The 17,212-nt window shown below is 44.6% G+C and overlaps 1 protein-coding gene across 1 annotated transcript in view; it reads right to left on the reverse strand.

Annotated features, from left to right (window-relative positions):
* Positions 1–1,417: 1,417 nt before the first annotated feature.
* The window catches only part of LOC141271896 (uncharacterized), a 35,345-nt gene continuing 19,550 nt past the window's right edge, over positions 1,418–17,212 (reverse strand). Inside the window, exon 7 of the mRNA XM_073682113.1 lies at positions 1,418–2,867. Coding sequence (XP_073538214.1) covers positions 2,035–2,867 — 833 coding nt within the window. The 3' untranslated portion in view covers positions 1,418–2,034. The remainder of the gene's footprint in view (positions 2,868–17,212) is intronic.

Below are 17,212 nucleotides of genomic sequence, written 5' to 3' on the forward strand. Positions count from 1 at the left end.
ACATTCCACGAAGATCACTCACCACCAGCTGTACCAAGTCACAGGCCTATTCCTCTCCATCCGGCCATGCCTGAGCAATACTGGGGTGTTCAATCCCAGGCAGGGCCGCCTCCAATAGTGCGCCGATCAAAGCTGGAGCTGCCGACCCCAGGTAGGGGCGCAGCGCAACAGGTGCTCACATTGATGTGCAGAGCTGGAACTGCTGACCCCAGACAGGGGCGCAGTTCCACAGCTGCTCTCTCACTGATGTGCAGAGCAGGAGCTGCCGACCCCAGACAGGGGCGCAGTTCCACAGCAGCTTTTCCACTGATTCACAGAGCTGGAGCTGCCGACCCCAGGCAGGGGCGCTGCTCAGTCATATCCGGATCTTCAACAGGTAAGCTTGTCTAAGGTTCTCCCATCAAGGACCCTCCGGTACGCTCGTCATCAGGGCCGCAGGCTGGTACAAACAGTAGCCGGAAACATGTAAGAAGACATAGGTCTTCGTTACTTCGTTTTTCACCGGCGTGCGTCTTAGGGCGCGATTTCCTGGATAGCGTCCTGCGCCTGCACAACAGGGATACGCGGCTGCCAGGCCACCATAAGGTAATGGTGCGGCTGCTGCTCGCGCCCGTCCGACCTGGAAACCGACCGGCCCAGGCCCAGGTCCAGGTCTGGGAATAATCTTCTCTTCTTTCTTCTGCCGCCGTTTTAACAAGGTTCCCCATCAAGGACAGGAAACCAACTGAGGTGGTGGAGAGGCGCCGCCCTTTTATTCTGTAGGTTTCCTGTCCTGGAAGGGCGGATCCCCTCTCTCGTTGTAGGTGCTGTCATTGGTGATAGGAAAAATGGGATTTCATGTAGTAAAGTTATTACAATTGGGTAATCATAATTAGAACATTTGGTTAAAGACACCGCAGTATTTTTTTATTATGGAATGTAGAAGAACTGACACTGGACACACATGGTAAAACAGTGGTAGGACATTTCTTGCATATAAATGAATAACATTCAGATGGATTCAGACAAACTATCCTACAATATGTGATTAACAAAGTCATTACTACAGGACTTTATGAGAAAGTGATTTATTCTAAAAGAAACACTAGAACCAAAACCGAGAGAAGTTGGCACCGTGGCTGGATACTTCAGGCCTGGCCTCCAGCATGTTAGTACAAGACGGGGTCTTTGTCCCTGGAGCTTCTCTACTCGGTATAATGAGACTCACTGATCTTATTGATATACAGAGCATTTTAGAAAAATAGAAACTGCCTAAATACGAGGACCTTGTCTGATCTATATATCATTATATAGAACTATGGAGATAGCGCTATTCTTCTGTATAAAATATGCGATGTTGCAGTAGCCCTATAATTTCCATACATGAGATCTCTGAATATATAATCTTACCCCAGCATTACAAATTTAGATAAGGGAGTTGGGGAGAGGGAGACATTTTATTTAATTGGAATGGATAACATCAGATGTTCCAACAAAGAAGGAATGGATCGTACATGTAAATGATAATTTGCAATATGAACATGTTTATTATTGCAGTATAGAAAAGTTAAAGATTTTGTTCACACACGGAGATTGTGGATTGAAAGAGACTGATGAATGGCAGATCGCTGAGATTGGGAGTTAGAAGAGGGAGGAGGAAATATTGGGTATTTTTTGGGAAGTTTAAGGGGAGGTGTTGCAATAATCTTGTCCATATAGTGAATATATAAATATGTAACTGAAGTATTCAAATGAATATTGCATTTAATTAGATTTTTAGATAACAGATGTATATGAATAACTTCATATGTTTTAATTCAAATATAAGTTCTAACTTACTTTCTTACTTACTTCTTTGTCGTTACTTTGACTCTCTTATCTGTTTTCTTGTACAGTTTGTCAAAAATATATGGTTTATACCTGTGTGAATTTTCCTTTGTGGTCAACAAAATATGATTTTCAAGTAGAACATTTCCCACCTTCTAGATATAATGGCTTCTCCCTTTGTGAGATATTTGATGTTTAGTAAGACTCCATTTGTTGGTAAAACATTTCTCACATGAAACATGAAAATGGCTTCTCCCCTGTGTGAGTTCTCTGATGTGTAACAAGATGTGAATTCTGGTTAAAATGTTTCCCACATTCTGAACATGAAAATGGCTTCTCTCCTGTGTGAGTTCTCTGATGTGTAACAAGTTGTGATCTAACTGTAAAACATTTCCCACATTCTGAACATGAAAATGGCTTCTCCCCTGTGTGAGTTCTCTGATGTGTAACAAGTTGTGATTTCTGGTTAAAATGTTTCCCGCATTCTGCACATGAAAATGGATTCTCTCCTGTGTGAGTTCTCTGATGTGCAACAAGATGTGATCTAACTGTAAAACATTTCCCACATTCTAAACATGAAAATGGCTTCTCCCCTGTGTGAGTTCTCTCATGTGTAACAAGATTTGATCTATCGTTAAAACATTTCCCACATTCTGAACATGGAAATGGCTTCTCACCTGTGTGAGTTCTCTGATGTTTAATAAGAGTTGATTTATCTGCAAAATATTTCTCACATTCTAAACATGAAAATGGCTTTTCACCTGTGTGAGTTCTCTGATGTGTAAAAAGATGTGATTTCTGGTTAAAACATTTCCCACATTCTGAACATGAAAATGGCTTCTTTCCTGTGTGAATTTTCTGATGTGTAACAAGATGTGATTTCTTGGTAAAACCTTTCCCACATTCCAAACACAAATATGGTTTCTCCCCTGTGTGAATTCTTTGATGAGTAACAAGATATGATTTTTCTGCAAAACACTTACCACACTCTGAACATGAAAATGGCTTCTTCCCTGTGTGACTTTTCTGATGTCTAATAAGATGTGATTTATTTTTAAACTGTTTCTCACATTCTGAACATAAATATGGCTTCTCCCTTGCGTAAACTCTTTTTGGTCTAATAAGCTCTAATTTCGAGTTAAAATATTTCTCACATTCTGAAGAGGAAAATCTTTTCTCCTCTATGTGAATTTTTGGATGTGTAACAAAAGACGTTTTGAGGGACAAACTTTTTTCACATTCTACACTTGAAAATGGCTCCTTTACTGTAAGAGCAGTTAGATTTTTACCGCCTCTGTTGTGACTTTTATTTTTCTTAATCGTCTGGAATGAATCAGAAGATAGGACTTGTTTAAAAGGATCAGATAATAGATTTTTGCTGTGAAAGGATGATGGTACTTCAGGAATAGTGGCACAGACGTCAATTATATCTTGAGTGATATCGAGGTCATCTGATATAAAAATTGAAGATGTCACTTTTCCCTCTGATCTCTTGGTGTAGGAACCTGTTAAGAAAAAAAAAAGATTATTTTTGAATACATTATGCTGAATTATATTTTTCTAACATTTCTAAAATACCCAAAGAAATTGCAAGTTATGTAGCAAAATTAAATGATTTACCAAGACAAAAACAGTTAACAATTTAACAGTAGATCTTGAAAAGCAACATGGCTTCCATGAACCAATCTACCAAAATCTGTGCTTCCAAAGCCAAATAGTACCCTCGCTGTGTGCCCAAATACTGTTAACATCCACATTTTTAGCATTGCTGTAGCAGGAAGAAGCCACTTAAAAAATTATGGCGGTTGTTTCTCCACGACCACAAGCTGGGCACCACTTATTGGTCATTAAAGTGGCATATATGCAATTTTCGCTCTCCAGCATCCATTGTGTGCTAGTTTCCAATAGAGTCAAAATAGTCACTACTCCTAAAGATGAATTCTATGAGGGTAATACAGTCACTTTATGCGGTTTTCTACGGTTTTGTTTTTCCATCATTCTGGCACCGTAGGTAATCTGAAAATGGTGCCCACAAACTATTCCAGCAAAATCTGAATTCCCATAACCAAATTGCGCTCCTTTCCTTCTGAGCCCAGTCACATGCCCAAACAGTATGATATTGTCTGATTCAGAAGTTGCAAAAGTTTCATCAACGATTTAGTGATTTTTTTTTACATTTTTGAATTCCAATGTTTGTTAACTATTGTGATACACCTAAAAAGTTACATTTCCAGAATGCAACATAGTTTTAAGGTTAAAAGTAGACTTAAGTGCATCAAGCTCAACCTATATCCTAACATGTTGATCCAGAGGAAGGCAAAAATCCAATGGGGCAGACACTAATGGCTCCATATTAAGGGAAAAATTAGTTCACAACTCCACATACAGCAATCAGACTAGTTCCTTGGATCAACGTCCCATCACAGAATCTAGAGCCCATAAATTAATATTATGTTTTTCAATAAAGGCATCCAGACCCTTGAATTTTAGTAGTGAATCAACCATTACAACATCATGTGTCAGAGAGTTCCATATGAGAAAAACAAGATAATCTTGTAGTTATGATACCTTTTAATGGCTAACAAAAATAAAATAAATGATGTTACACGGCAAGCTTTTGGGACAACTTAGGTCCCTTCCTCAGGCATGATATGGCAAGGTATATGAAGAAACACAAATATATGCACACAAAGAAAGAGGGGAAAAAAGGAAAAGCAGATGCATGGCATAATAAATTGACATTTAAATAAACAAACTGAGCTTGAAGAGTGAGTCCTTAGTCTCACTGCTCTTACAGTAAAGAATCTGCATCTGATTATGATTACACCTGCTTTCCTCTAGACGTAAAGGATGCTCCCTTGTCCCAGTTGTAGATTTAGGTGTAAAAAGATCATTAGAAAGAGCTCTGTACATTATAATAAGATCGTCCCTAAGCCTTTGTTTTTCCAAACTGAATAACACCCCAGTTTATTAACCAGTCTTGGTATTGTAGTCCACACATTCTCTTAATAACCTTGGTCGCTCTTCTCTGTACCCTCTGTAGTTCAGCCATGTCATCCTTATACCCCGGAGACCAAAATTGTCTGCAGAATTCTAAGTGTGGTCGCACTAGTGACTTGTATAGAGTCAAAACTATGTTCTCGTCATGAGCATCTATGCCTCTTCTAACCCCTTCATGACCTTGGGATTTCGTTTTCTACTCCCTTTCTTCCCAGAGCCATGAACTATGTTCTCGTCATGAGCATCTATGCCTCTTCTAACCCCTTCACGACCTTGGGATTTCGTTTTCTACTCCCCTTCTTCCCAGAGCCATGACGTTTTAATTTCTACGTCAATATGGCAGTGAGGGCTTAATTTTTGAGGACAAGTTGTACTTTTGAATGACACCATTGATTTTTCCATATAGTGTACTGAAAAAATGGAAAAAAATTCCAAGTACGGTGAAATTGCAAAAAAAGTGCAATTCCACTTTTTTTTTTTTTTTTTACCATGTTCACTAAATGCTAAAACTGACCTGCCATTATGATTCTTCAGGTCATTATGAGTTTGCAGATACCAAACATGTATAGGTTCAGGATCTGGGGCTGCTTTTATGTTTTGCTCGCCGAGCTGACATTTTTATGGATACCATTTTGATACGATACGATATTTTGATTGCCTGGCATTGTAATTTTGATAGATCGAACGTTTCTGAACACAGCGATGCCAAATGTGTGTATTTTTTTATTTTATTTTGAATGGGGCAAAAATAGAGCGATTTGAACTTTCATATTCAAATTTTTAAAAACATTTTTTTCTACTTTTACCTGCTTCAATAGTCTCCTTAGGAGACTTGAAGCTGAGAGCATATGATCAGGTGCAGACCTCCGATTGTCATGCCAACCCATCGGTGCACCTGTCACAAGATCGCGGGGCGCCGATGGGTTAGCATGACAATCGGAGGTCTGCACTTGTGACACGCTTCCAAAGCGATCATGTTAAATGCCACTGTCACAGATTGACAGGAGAATTTAACATGTTAACAGCTGCGGATGAATCACGATTCCACCCACGGCTGTTAGGGGCACATGACAGCTGATCAAATCAGCTGTCATGTGTTGAGAAAGATGCGGGCTCAGCACTGGAGTCCGCATCGAATACCGGGGCACGACCTATGATGTACCTATACGTCATAGGTTGTGAAGGGGTTAATGCATCCCATTATTTTATTATCCTTGGCAGCAGCTTCCAATGTGGTTTCTGATACTGAGGAGTACAATTTTCTAAAATATAGGCCATCCAAGTAACTCCAAAAGTAATTTGCTCCCCCAAAAAATAGGTTTTGTAAATTTCCTTGAACATATAATAATTGGTTGTTTAAAGGGAACCTGTCAGCAGGATTTTGCTAAGTAAACTACAGGCATTGTCATGTAGGGGCTGTTACACTGATTAAAATGATACATGGGGTGAAGAAATCCGTCTTGTGATTCTTGTGTAATCAGTGCTAGAAGTTTTCAGTTAATGAGATTCTCGTGCTCCGGGGCAGGACTGTAGGCAGGGTCTTATCGTGTGCTCTAGGCCAGATCAGCAACATAAGACCTGCCCACAGGCCCGCCCCGAGACAGACTGTCTGTAACATACCTGGCGGCGTCCTTGCATAGTGGTCCATCTCCCACTGTGCAAGAGCGTGCACTTGATCTCCAGTCCAGTCTGCTAGCCTGGCTTCCCTCCATGCTGTCTGCTTGCCTCTGTTTCTGCTGCTTAAGGGCGGCGCCCGATCACTTCCTGTTTCTTGTACCTGCTGCAGACACACCCCTTGTGCGTCCTCAGCCTATTGCTGTCTGTCACCTGGTATTTAACCCAGCTCCTCCCAAGAAACCCTGCCTGAGCATTGTGTTCTGTCAGTTGGCTTCTGGTCACTGATATGCCAGGTCCCGTTTAGGTTTCCTGCCTTCGGTATCAGTTCCCGTGTCTGAACTGTGTCCTGTCTGTATTATCTTCTAGCCTGTTGTCTTCTGCCTATCCTGGAGGCTGTATTTCCAGGCCTGTGTGTACACGCTCCTAGCCTGTTCTTTCCGCCTTCTAGGGGCAGCATACCTAGACCCGTTCCTGTATCTTGCCTGTTCCTGCCTGAACAGGCTCCTAGCCTGTTCGTTCCGCCTTCTAGGGGCCGCATACCTAGACCCGCTCCTGTATCTTGCAGCTGTGTCTGTTCTTGTCTGAATACTCTCCTAGCCTGTTTCTCTCTATGTCCATACCTTCCCTTTTTCTGCAGAGTCTGAACTCGTACCTAACTCCTGCTCGTTGTCACTGTACTTCCGTTTGTGAGTTTGTGGTCCACTCGCTACTTCACTGCAAGTACCCTGTGGGTATCAGGTTCTGCCTTTCCTTTCCTGTCTGTTCCGTGTGAACAGAGCCCTGTCCCCCCTGCTCTGCCTTGCTCACCGCTCCGGCAGTTCTTGCCTGCTCTGCCTTGCTCACCGCTCCGGCGGCTGTAGCCTGCTCTGCCTTGCTCACTGCTCCGGCAGTCCTGCTCCGCTCTGACCCTTTGCTCACTGCTCCGGCAGTCTCGCTCCGCTCTGACCCTTTGCTCACTGCTCCGGCAGTCTCGCTCCGCTCTGACCCTTTGCTCACTGCTCCGGCAGTCTCGCTCCGCTCTGACCCTTTGCTCACTGCTCCGGCAGTCTCGCTCCGCTCTGACCCTTTGCTCGCTGCTCCGGCAGTCTCGCTCCGCTCTGTCCCTTTGCTCGCTGCTCCGGCAGTCTCGCTCCGCTCTGACCCTTTGCTCGCTGCTCTGGCAGTCTCGCTCCGCTCTGACCCTTTGCTCGCTGCTCCGGCAGTCTCGCTCTGCTCTGACCCTTTGCTCGCTGCTCCGGCAGTCTCGCTCTGCTCTGACCCTTTGCTCGCTGCTCCGGCAGTCTCGTCCTGCTCCTCTCTCGCTCACCGCTCCAAGCAGCCCTGTCCTGCTCTTCTCTCGCTCACCGCTCCAGGCGGTCTCGTCTTGTTCAGCTCTTGCTCGCCGCTCTGGGCGGCCTCACTCTGCTGTTTGTCCACCGCGTCTGCGGTTCTGTTCCTGAGTCCCAGTCTGTACTGGGTCCTATCCACTCGGTGCTCCAACCTGTCGTACCTGCCAGTACCTCCCTGCCTGCATACCAGTCGTGCTTACCAGCATCCACCCGTCTGTATTCCAGCTGTGTCTGCCTATACTCACCAGTTGGTGTGCCAGCCTAACCTGCCTGTTCCAGTATTCCGCTGTGTGGGTCAACAGCCGTGTATGGGGTCTGACCTGGAGTAGCACCTGGTCCCTCTGCCCGGTTCCTCCCTGGTGCACTGGCGTCGTATGCCGTCGTGCGACCTTGGTCGGATCGGGCAGATACTTAGTTACGCCCCTCCAGGCACTCTCCGGTTCATGGCACAGTGGAATCACTACATACACACGCACACGCCACTCAGCCCGGGCGTGTGCATTACACTGTCTCTCTCTCTGTCTTATACATCAACCACTCATACTTACACAGCCCCCTCCAGAGACCTTGCCACAGCGGCACAGACTACGTCAGCGACTCCGCCACAGACTACGTCAGCGACTCCGCCACAGCGGCACAGACTACGTCAGCTACTCCGCCACAGCGGCACAGACTACGTCAGCTACTCCGCCACAGCGGCACAGACTACGTCAGCTACTCCGCCACAGCGGCACAGACTACGTCAGCTACTCCGCCACAGCGGCACAGACTACGTCAGCTACTCCGCCACAGCGGCACAGACTACGTCAGCTACTCCGCCACAGACTGCGTCAGCTACTCCGCCACAGCGGCACAGACTGCGTCAACTACTCCGCCACAGCGGCACAGACTGCGTCAACTACTCCGCCACAGCGGCACAGACTGCGTCAACTACTCCGCCACAGCGGCACTGACTACGTCAGCTACTCCGCCACAGCGGCACAGACTACGTCAGCTACTCCGCCACAGCGGCACAGACTACGTCAGCTACTCCGCCACAGACTACGTCAGCTACTCCGCCACAGAGTACATCAGCGACCCATGTCTGAGACAGTCAAAGAGAGAGAGATACACAGTGACAGATACACAGAGAGAGACAGAGACACAGACAGATACACAGAAACAGACAGAGAGAGAGATGCTGTGATAGAGTCGCTGACATACTCTGTGCTGCTGTGGCAGGGTCTCTGGAGGGGGCTGTGTAGGTATGAGTGGTTAATGTATAAGACCGAGAGAGAGACAGTCTGTGTCTGTCTGTATGATGAGGAACATACTTGAGCTTTGAGTCTTATGTTGCTGATCTGGAGCACGAGAATCTCATTAACTGAAAACTTCTAAATTACACATAAACCACAAGACTGATTTCTTCACCCTAGATATCATTTTAATCAGTGCAACAGCCCCAGCATAACAATGCCTGTAGTTTACTTAGCAAAATCCTGCTGACAGGTTACCTTTAAGCTTTTTGAAGTCGTAATAATATAAAAGAATGTTTGAAAAATTCTACTGATGTAAAGAAGAAATACAGTATATGCCATAAATTAGATGTTTTGTGTGGTATTACTATTTCTTTTAAGGGCATACAAAATCAATGTTTGAACTTTTCAAATTCTTCAAACTTTTTGGCAAATTTCAGATTTTTTCATAAAGAAACTCACAAAATTACCACTAACTAAAAGTACAATGTGTCATTGACACAAAAAAACAATCTTAGATCAGGTTAAGCATTTTAAAGTTAGGAAAGAAGGTGGGTTTGGTAAATTTTAAAGTTATTTCCAACATAAAGGAACATGTCAGATTTGAAAGTGGCTATGGCAGAAAGCTATTAACAGGTTATTTTGTGTAACTAGTGTAGACAAAAACTGCGATATCTCTGCAATAATTAGAGCAGGCCTGCACAAAATATGGTCCCAGGGCCACATACGGAATGCCAAAGTTTATTGTGTAGGCTGCGGAGATGACCGGGAGACACCGCTCCCTTCTTCCTATAGTATATTCAAATATATTCGCGTCTTAGACATTTGAAACTGTGGTGCTGGAACAGGGGTAGCGCAGTGCTCATCAACCCCTGCCCTGACTTGATGAGGTCAGCATGCTACTGACCTCATTACACTGCTGCTGGTGCAAGTCACAGAGGTGTCGAGGACATGGCGGGCATCGGTTAACACACCAGGATGAGCCAAAGATGAAATATGTTTGTTTCGTGTTACTTTCCAGGGACGTTATGGAGCAACAGGTTACACTATGGGAGACATTAAATGGCTATGGCAGACATTATGGGGCTATTGGGGAGTTTGTGAAAGGGGGCATAATAGTGTATGGTGACTTTATGCAGAAAGGCAGTGTGGGTAGATACCATAGAAAAGTGCAGTTTTGGGGGGTGGGGACATTAGGGAGAAAAGCAGTATGCGAGGACATTATGGAGAGGAGCAGTGTGGGGGAGATATTACGGAGAAAAGCAATGTGGGTCAGACAATGTGGAGTCGCAGTGTGTGGGGGAGATTATGGAAAGGTGAAGTGTGGGGTATATTATTGAGAGAGCAACATTAGTGAGTAGTGAAGTGTGGGGGAAATTATGGAGAGGGGCAGAGAGGGAGGAAATTTTGTACAGGAAACACAGTGAGTGGAAAATTAGATATTCACACACATGCATGGGCGATATTTACATCTATGGGGTAGTATAATGATACTGTTATATCTAAGGGCATCGTGTTGAGAAGTGCTGCCGAAGACGGAGAAGAAGGAAGTCTGCAAAGACAAGCTCTGGGTGTGAAATCTCATCATAGCATCTGTACTACATTGAGACAAAAGGGATAGGAACAACTTGAATCAGAGAAAATGTCACCTATAAGGTACCTGGATGTAAATGTTTGTGATCCTACCTGTGTCTCATCAGTACTGTGAATCCTGTATGGCCTGAAGTCTGATGATGGCTGGTAACAACAACTCCCAGCATTTCCTTACCATTGTTAAGGAAATACTGGGAATTGTAGATTCAAGCAATTACAATTGTCTCAACCTCTACAACTATGTGACTTCTCTGCATTTAGTGGTTACTACTCACCTGGGTAGTCATATGTAGGAATTTCCTCTTTACACCGCTCATCATCCCTCACACAAGTCTCTGTAGTATTAATATGGATCAGATCTTCACCCTGAAACAAATATTGTAAAAGTCACAGACAGATGGAGAAGTCACATCTATGATCAGCACTAATCCTGCCATCTCCACCGTTCTCATTACACACGTATAAAACATATAATACTGGTGGATAAAACATGACTGAGCACAAGACCTTCACAGCCGTTTACACATCATAGAGGAGATCTCATGACACCTTCTCTCCATCTACCTGATGATCCTGAGGAACATTGGGATTTTCTTGTTTACAGTCCAGTGGAAGAAGAGGATGGGGACATCTCTCTGGTGTTGTCCTCTTACTGGATAGAACTGGAGGAAACACATACAGGGATTGACTTCATTCTTTACATACAGATAATTATAGGCCATGTGTATTTAGTCCTGTCTATTACCTGGTGGTGTGAGGGGCTGGGGAACCTCCATCATGACATCCTTGTACAGATCTTTGTGTCCTTCTAAATACTTCCACTCCTCTAAGGACAAATAGACGGCGACATCCTGACACCTTATAGGAACCTGACACATACAATGATACCGTCATCCCCCCTGATCCCGTCATAGCAATACTGTATAATGTCCCAGCATTCCCAGCAGTGTCACCTCTACAGTCAGCAGCTCAATCATCTTGTAGGTGAGTTCTAAGATCTTCTGGTTATTGATGTCCTCATGTATCAGGGAGTGAGGTGGGGGTCCCGTGATTGGGCTTAGGTGTCTTCCCCATCCCTCAGGCACAGGGGCCTCACAGCGCTCACTAGTGGTCTTCTTCACTACTGTGTAATCCTGGTTATGGAGAGACACATTAATAAATTTCACCACAGAGATTTCCAGAGTCCTCACCTCTCCGGTTCTCTCCATCTGTTATTCGCATAGATAAGAATGATGTAATGTGACGTCATCAGAATCTCTCACCTCTCCAGTAATCCGGAAGAGGATCTCTAGGGTAAGGTGTAATATCCTTTCCACCATCTTCTCCTTGTCCATATGCATCCTTGACAGATCAATCAGGAAAATTCTCTTATACAGAAGATTTCCACTGATAGGATCTGATACTGTAGGGACCTAAATGGGGAGCTGACGATGTTACATCATAAAGATCCCATGTAATAACACAATTACAAGAGATAACAAGGAGAACATATGAGGAGATAGAACGTGTAGATGTTGTATTCTCTGATCGTATAAACTGGAATGTCATAAACATCAGCCATTTGCTGCACTCGTGACTTGGATGTGACTATAAAGGGGGACTTCATTTCTCACAATCACTTGTCCATTCAACTACCACAACAGGCTGAAAATGAGCTAAGCGCACCCCACATTCACCTTACACATCCACACCACACTTCCCGCAGCCACCACTCGCCATTTTGATGGGCCATCAAGATGCCTGCCCCAGGTGGCACACTAGCGCACACACACAGCTAACTTTTCAAGGCACCAGATAGATACTTCTTGCACTTTGGCATACACTGGGTAAAAGACCAAGCTATACTTTTCCTCTTTGATGTGCGTACGTTTAGAACAGCAAGGAACAAACGTATTAAACATTAGATTTAATATATAAAAAAATAAATTACACTGTTTAAAGAAAAGACAAGTAAATGTAATGATAAGATTTATATACAAGAAAAAAATAAATGGGTTAAATACAGAAACGTCTTATGGACTGAACCTTCTGGTGGAGGAGATCACTGCAGAAATTAGGACAGATCTACAATTAGAGGATGAACCAGCAATGCAACAATGATTAGAAGTTCTGTGCCATACACCAATATATCAAGTAGCACTCTGTAAAGCAAAGTATGCAAACATGAAATATATGAAATTTGAACTGCATTACAGCTCAAGAAAAAAGAAATCATTGAGAAATCTTAACGCATAAATTGGCCAATTCATATGTACTTGGTAGCCACAATAGGGCGTTTCTTGTTACCAGGAACCTACCAATGTAAATCCTCTCTTAGAGACAAAAGTCTGCTTGCGTCTGGGAGGGTAAAAACCTGCTGTAATTAAAACTGCCTGTGGTTTAGATGCGGAGTGCTCAGTCAGAAGGCCTATGCATATAAACAAAAAAACCTGACTGCCACTTCCAAAACAGAAAACTAGTGTGAACAGGTGCTTACTAAAAATGTTTGCATACTTAGCGTTGCAGAGTGCTACTTTATTTGTTAGTTATATATGGAGATGGCTACTCTGAGTAAGCATATGTAGACACATGAAAACAGAGAGAAGGCATCCTCCATATCTGAGTTACCTGAAATACAGGATCCTTTATCTGGGGCAGAAAGAGATAGATAAAGCCTCCTCCATCTTATCTCACAGGAAAAATCTATCTTTGTACCGTGTTATCTAGTAGATAGAAAATCACCATAGCTGAGAGTCCTCACTGGTTGATACCTTTTAATGGCGACTGAAAAGAAGTCAACAACAAATATAATATAATATAAAGTGATGAAGAGACCGGAGGAGTCTGGAGAGCGACGATTTGTTCCCATATTTTCAGTCATTAAAGGCATCAACTACTGAGGACTCAACTGTGATTATTTGTTATGTGATCGGAGGAGACAGAGGGGGAGGCCTGTTCCCATCAACACACCCCAATATATCGCCATGACAGCCGGGGACGAACAATGGGGTCCTAGAACAGCGTCATTAAGAATATAAGGTGAAGAAAAAGCTAAAATCCAGCGACATTGTGTAAAGAACTAACAAGTTCTATTTCTGGGATAATCTGTCCCCAGAATGTCTCCATTACAATGTACAGCTCCTACCACAGATAACAGCCCCTCATACATCTATGTGCAAAATGAAGTGGTCAGTGGGGCGCCAGACACTGGATAAGGTGCTCAAGTTGGATAAAAACAAACCTCTTTATTGAAGTTATGATGCCCACAACGCGTTTCTGCAGCGATCTGCTGCCTTCATCAGGTGGAGTTATGGGGAAATGACAGAGACAGGCACTTTTCTACATAAAACAGAGGAACTAAATGGGAGGTACCAAGTGAACCTTGGTACTTAACCCCTCAGTCACCATTCACAAAAAAACAATTGCAATTTTATGACAAGGAGAACTTAAAAAGGCATTGCGGGCCAATAACCACACATCACAAACTTACTGAGAAGATGTAAGATGTAGGTACTGGCGGCAATGCTTTAAAAAAATACATACATATAAAATGCATATATGAATAAAATAAATTAACACATTACATAAAAATTAATAAGACATATCCATGAAGATCTGCACCTACACCAGTTCTTCATCAAAAATATTAATAATTCATCTACATACATTATCAATCGCTAAATTCAATCCTTCCGGATATAATGCACCCAATTTAAAAATCCAAAAATTCTCTTTCTTCATAAGATAATTAAGCCGATTTATTGTATTAACAGGAACTTGCTCTAAAATCATGAGCCTCAAGCTACTGGGATCTTTCTGATGGACAGTCAGAAAGTGCTTGGAAACACTATGCTGCACATACCCATTTTTAATATTAGAGCGATGTTTATTAAGGCGGGCCTGCATTCTTTGTATGGTCCGGCCCACATACCTGTGTGCATAATACATCTCCTTACAGGCTCACACAAGCACTGCGCTTTTCCCCCTACTCCCCATTTTGTCTTCCTCATACATCTATAGCACCGGCCCCCCGGCCCGGGGCCACATCTCCAGACCTGGGAAACTGATCCAGGAGGTCGGTGCTGTGTCCCGGGGTCTTCTGTATCAGGAATGGGGAGAGGGGGCATTTATTAGCCGGTGGGGTGGGTGGTACCATACTTTGGGGGCATCTTGTAGTATCAGAATGTGTGTGTGGGGGATGGGGGAACTGTGGGGACATTATACTGTGTGTGTCAGACAGGGGGCGCTGTACTATGGGGCAATATGTGTTTCCTGACTTCCGGTGTTTCATAGTTGGGTCGTATGTATCTATCAGAGGAGAGGGAGGAAAGCGTTATAATTCTTAGTAATGGGGGATCTCCACATACCTCCACCTGCAGAGCCGCCACCACATATATGGCTGTTCTGTGCGCACAGGACCTGTGATGAGGTCACAGGAGGGGAGGAGTCAGGGGTCACATGATCAGGGGCCTCAGTGGATGCAGGACTCTGCTGTGCTGGTTGTCATGGTGCTGGATGAGGTGAAGGTTATGTGTGGGGTCAGGAGGGGTTTACAGTGTGGATGTAGCAGAGCCGCGCGTGTACGAGGTGTACGGAGCGGAGCCGTGTGTGTTCGAGGTGTACGGAGCGGAGCCGCGTGTGTACGAGGTGTACGGAGCGGAGCCGCGTGTGTACGAGGTGTACGGAGCAGAGCCGCGTGTGTACGAGGTGTACGGAGCGGAGCCGCGTGTGTACGAGGTGTACGGAGCGGAGCCGCGTGTGTACGAGGTGTACGGAGCGGAGCCGCGTGTGTACGAGGTTTACGGAGCGGAGCCGCGTGTGTACGAGGTTTACGGAGCGGAGCCGCGTGTGTACGGGTTGTACGGAGCGGAGCCGCGCGTGTAGGAGGTGTACGGAGCGGAGCCGCGCGTGTAGGAGGTGTACGGAGCAGAGCCGCGCGTGTACGAGGCGTACGGAGCGGAGCCGCGCGTGTACGAGGCGTACGGAGCGGAGCCGCGCGTGTACGAGGTGTACGGAGCGGAGCCGCGCATGTACGAGGTGTACGGAGCAGAGCCGCGCGTGTACGAGGTGTACGGAGCTGAGCAGTGCGTGTACGAGGTGTACGGAGCGGAGCCGCGCGTGTACGAGGTGTACGGAGCGGAGCCGCGCGTGTACGAGGTCTACGGAGCGGAGCCGCGCGCATACGAGGCGTACCGAGCGGAGCCGTGCATGTACGAGGCGAACGGAGATGGATCTGTGTGTGTATGAGGCTGAACCGTGTGTATGCATTATGTGCATGGGGTGGAGCCATGCAACAAAATAACTGCAAAAAAAATAATCTCAATAACGTGTTATCTGCGCATGCTCAGATTTATCCGAGTCTCTTCGGCGTGCTTGTCTAATATGTTTCCCTCCCTGCGTCTGCATGTTTTCCGGTGGTAGACAGACGCAACACATGCGGGGGTTGCCTGTTTGTTTGGTCTGGTGCCTACCATGTCATGTCCGGGGGCAGGAGTGGCGCTCTGGTCTGGTGCCTACCATGTCATGTCCGGGGGCAGGAGCGGCGTTCTTGTCTGGTGTATGGGAGACATTGTACGGAATAACCTTGGTGAGGCTGGGGCGCATACACCCCGGCTCACTGTACATGACTAAGGTATTCTGAGCCTGGAGCCTAAGGCTCTGTGCTCACAATGAGGATTTGGTGAGTTTTTGATGCTGTAGATTTTCTGCACCCATTAGGGGCCGTATTTTTATTGCATTTTTTGCTTTGGTTTTTGTCTCTTTTGTGTCATGTTATAAATAAAGCTGCTTTGTTTCTCATACTTCCATGTATTTGGCTTTGACAGCACTATAGTGATATAGTCATTTGTCGATTACTTACATTTTTAATGCATTTTTGCAAAGTTCACACACTCAAAATACGCGTGCATTTTTTATCCTTTGGATTTTCCGCATCTAATGCAATTCTATGGAGAAAACTGCAAATACAACCAAAAACTCAACGTTCCAGAAAGATAAATGGACAGAAAAGCCCAGTGTGCATGAGTATTCTATAAATCCCATCCATTTTGCTGGAGTTGTAAGACGATGCGTTTTTACAGACAAGGAGGTAAAGTTTTAAAGTTCTTGTCGACTACAGGACTCCAATAAAACTAGTGTGCACTCGCCTCTCACAGCAGCGCCATTCCAGCTAGGTCAGCACCACTGTCTCCAGAGAGTGACGTGACATTGCTGTGTAATGTGCTGCTGCCACCACTGAGCAGCCGCTATTTGCCTGCAGCTCATCAGTATTCCATAAGGGCAGACATCCGCTTCAGCTGGGAGAGAGAGATGAATATGTGCTGAGCATGGGACTTTGGGACATGATGAATAATAAAGTAGTTTTTCATCTTTTTCTTTAACGACTTAGATGCAGAAGTCAGTAGAAACCAAGGCATCTAAGCACTTTTCTATCCATAAATGAATAATACAACCTAAGATAACAAACTTTATAGTATATCTTATCAGAGAAATCAGATTATTTTCCTCAAGGACTGATCATTCTCCCTCAATTCTCACATATAGGTCAAGTTCACACGTTCAGTATTTGGTCAGTATTTTACATCAGTGTTTGTAAGCCAAACCCAAGAGTAGGTGAAGAATGCAGAAGTGGTGATGTGTTTCTATTATACTTCT

This window comes from Phyllobates terribilis, unplaced genomic scaffold, assembly GCF_046119375.1.
Source record: "Phyllobates terribilis strain yellow unplaced genomic scaffold, ASM4611937v1 Scaffold_5__5_contigs__length_657084704, whole genome shotgun sequence".
Lineage (NCBI taxonomy): Eukaryota > Metazoa > Chordata > Amphibia > Anura > Dendrobatidae > Phyllobates > Phyllobates terribilis.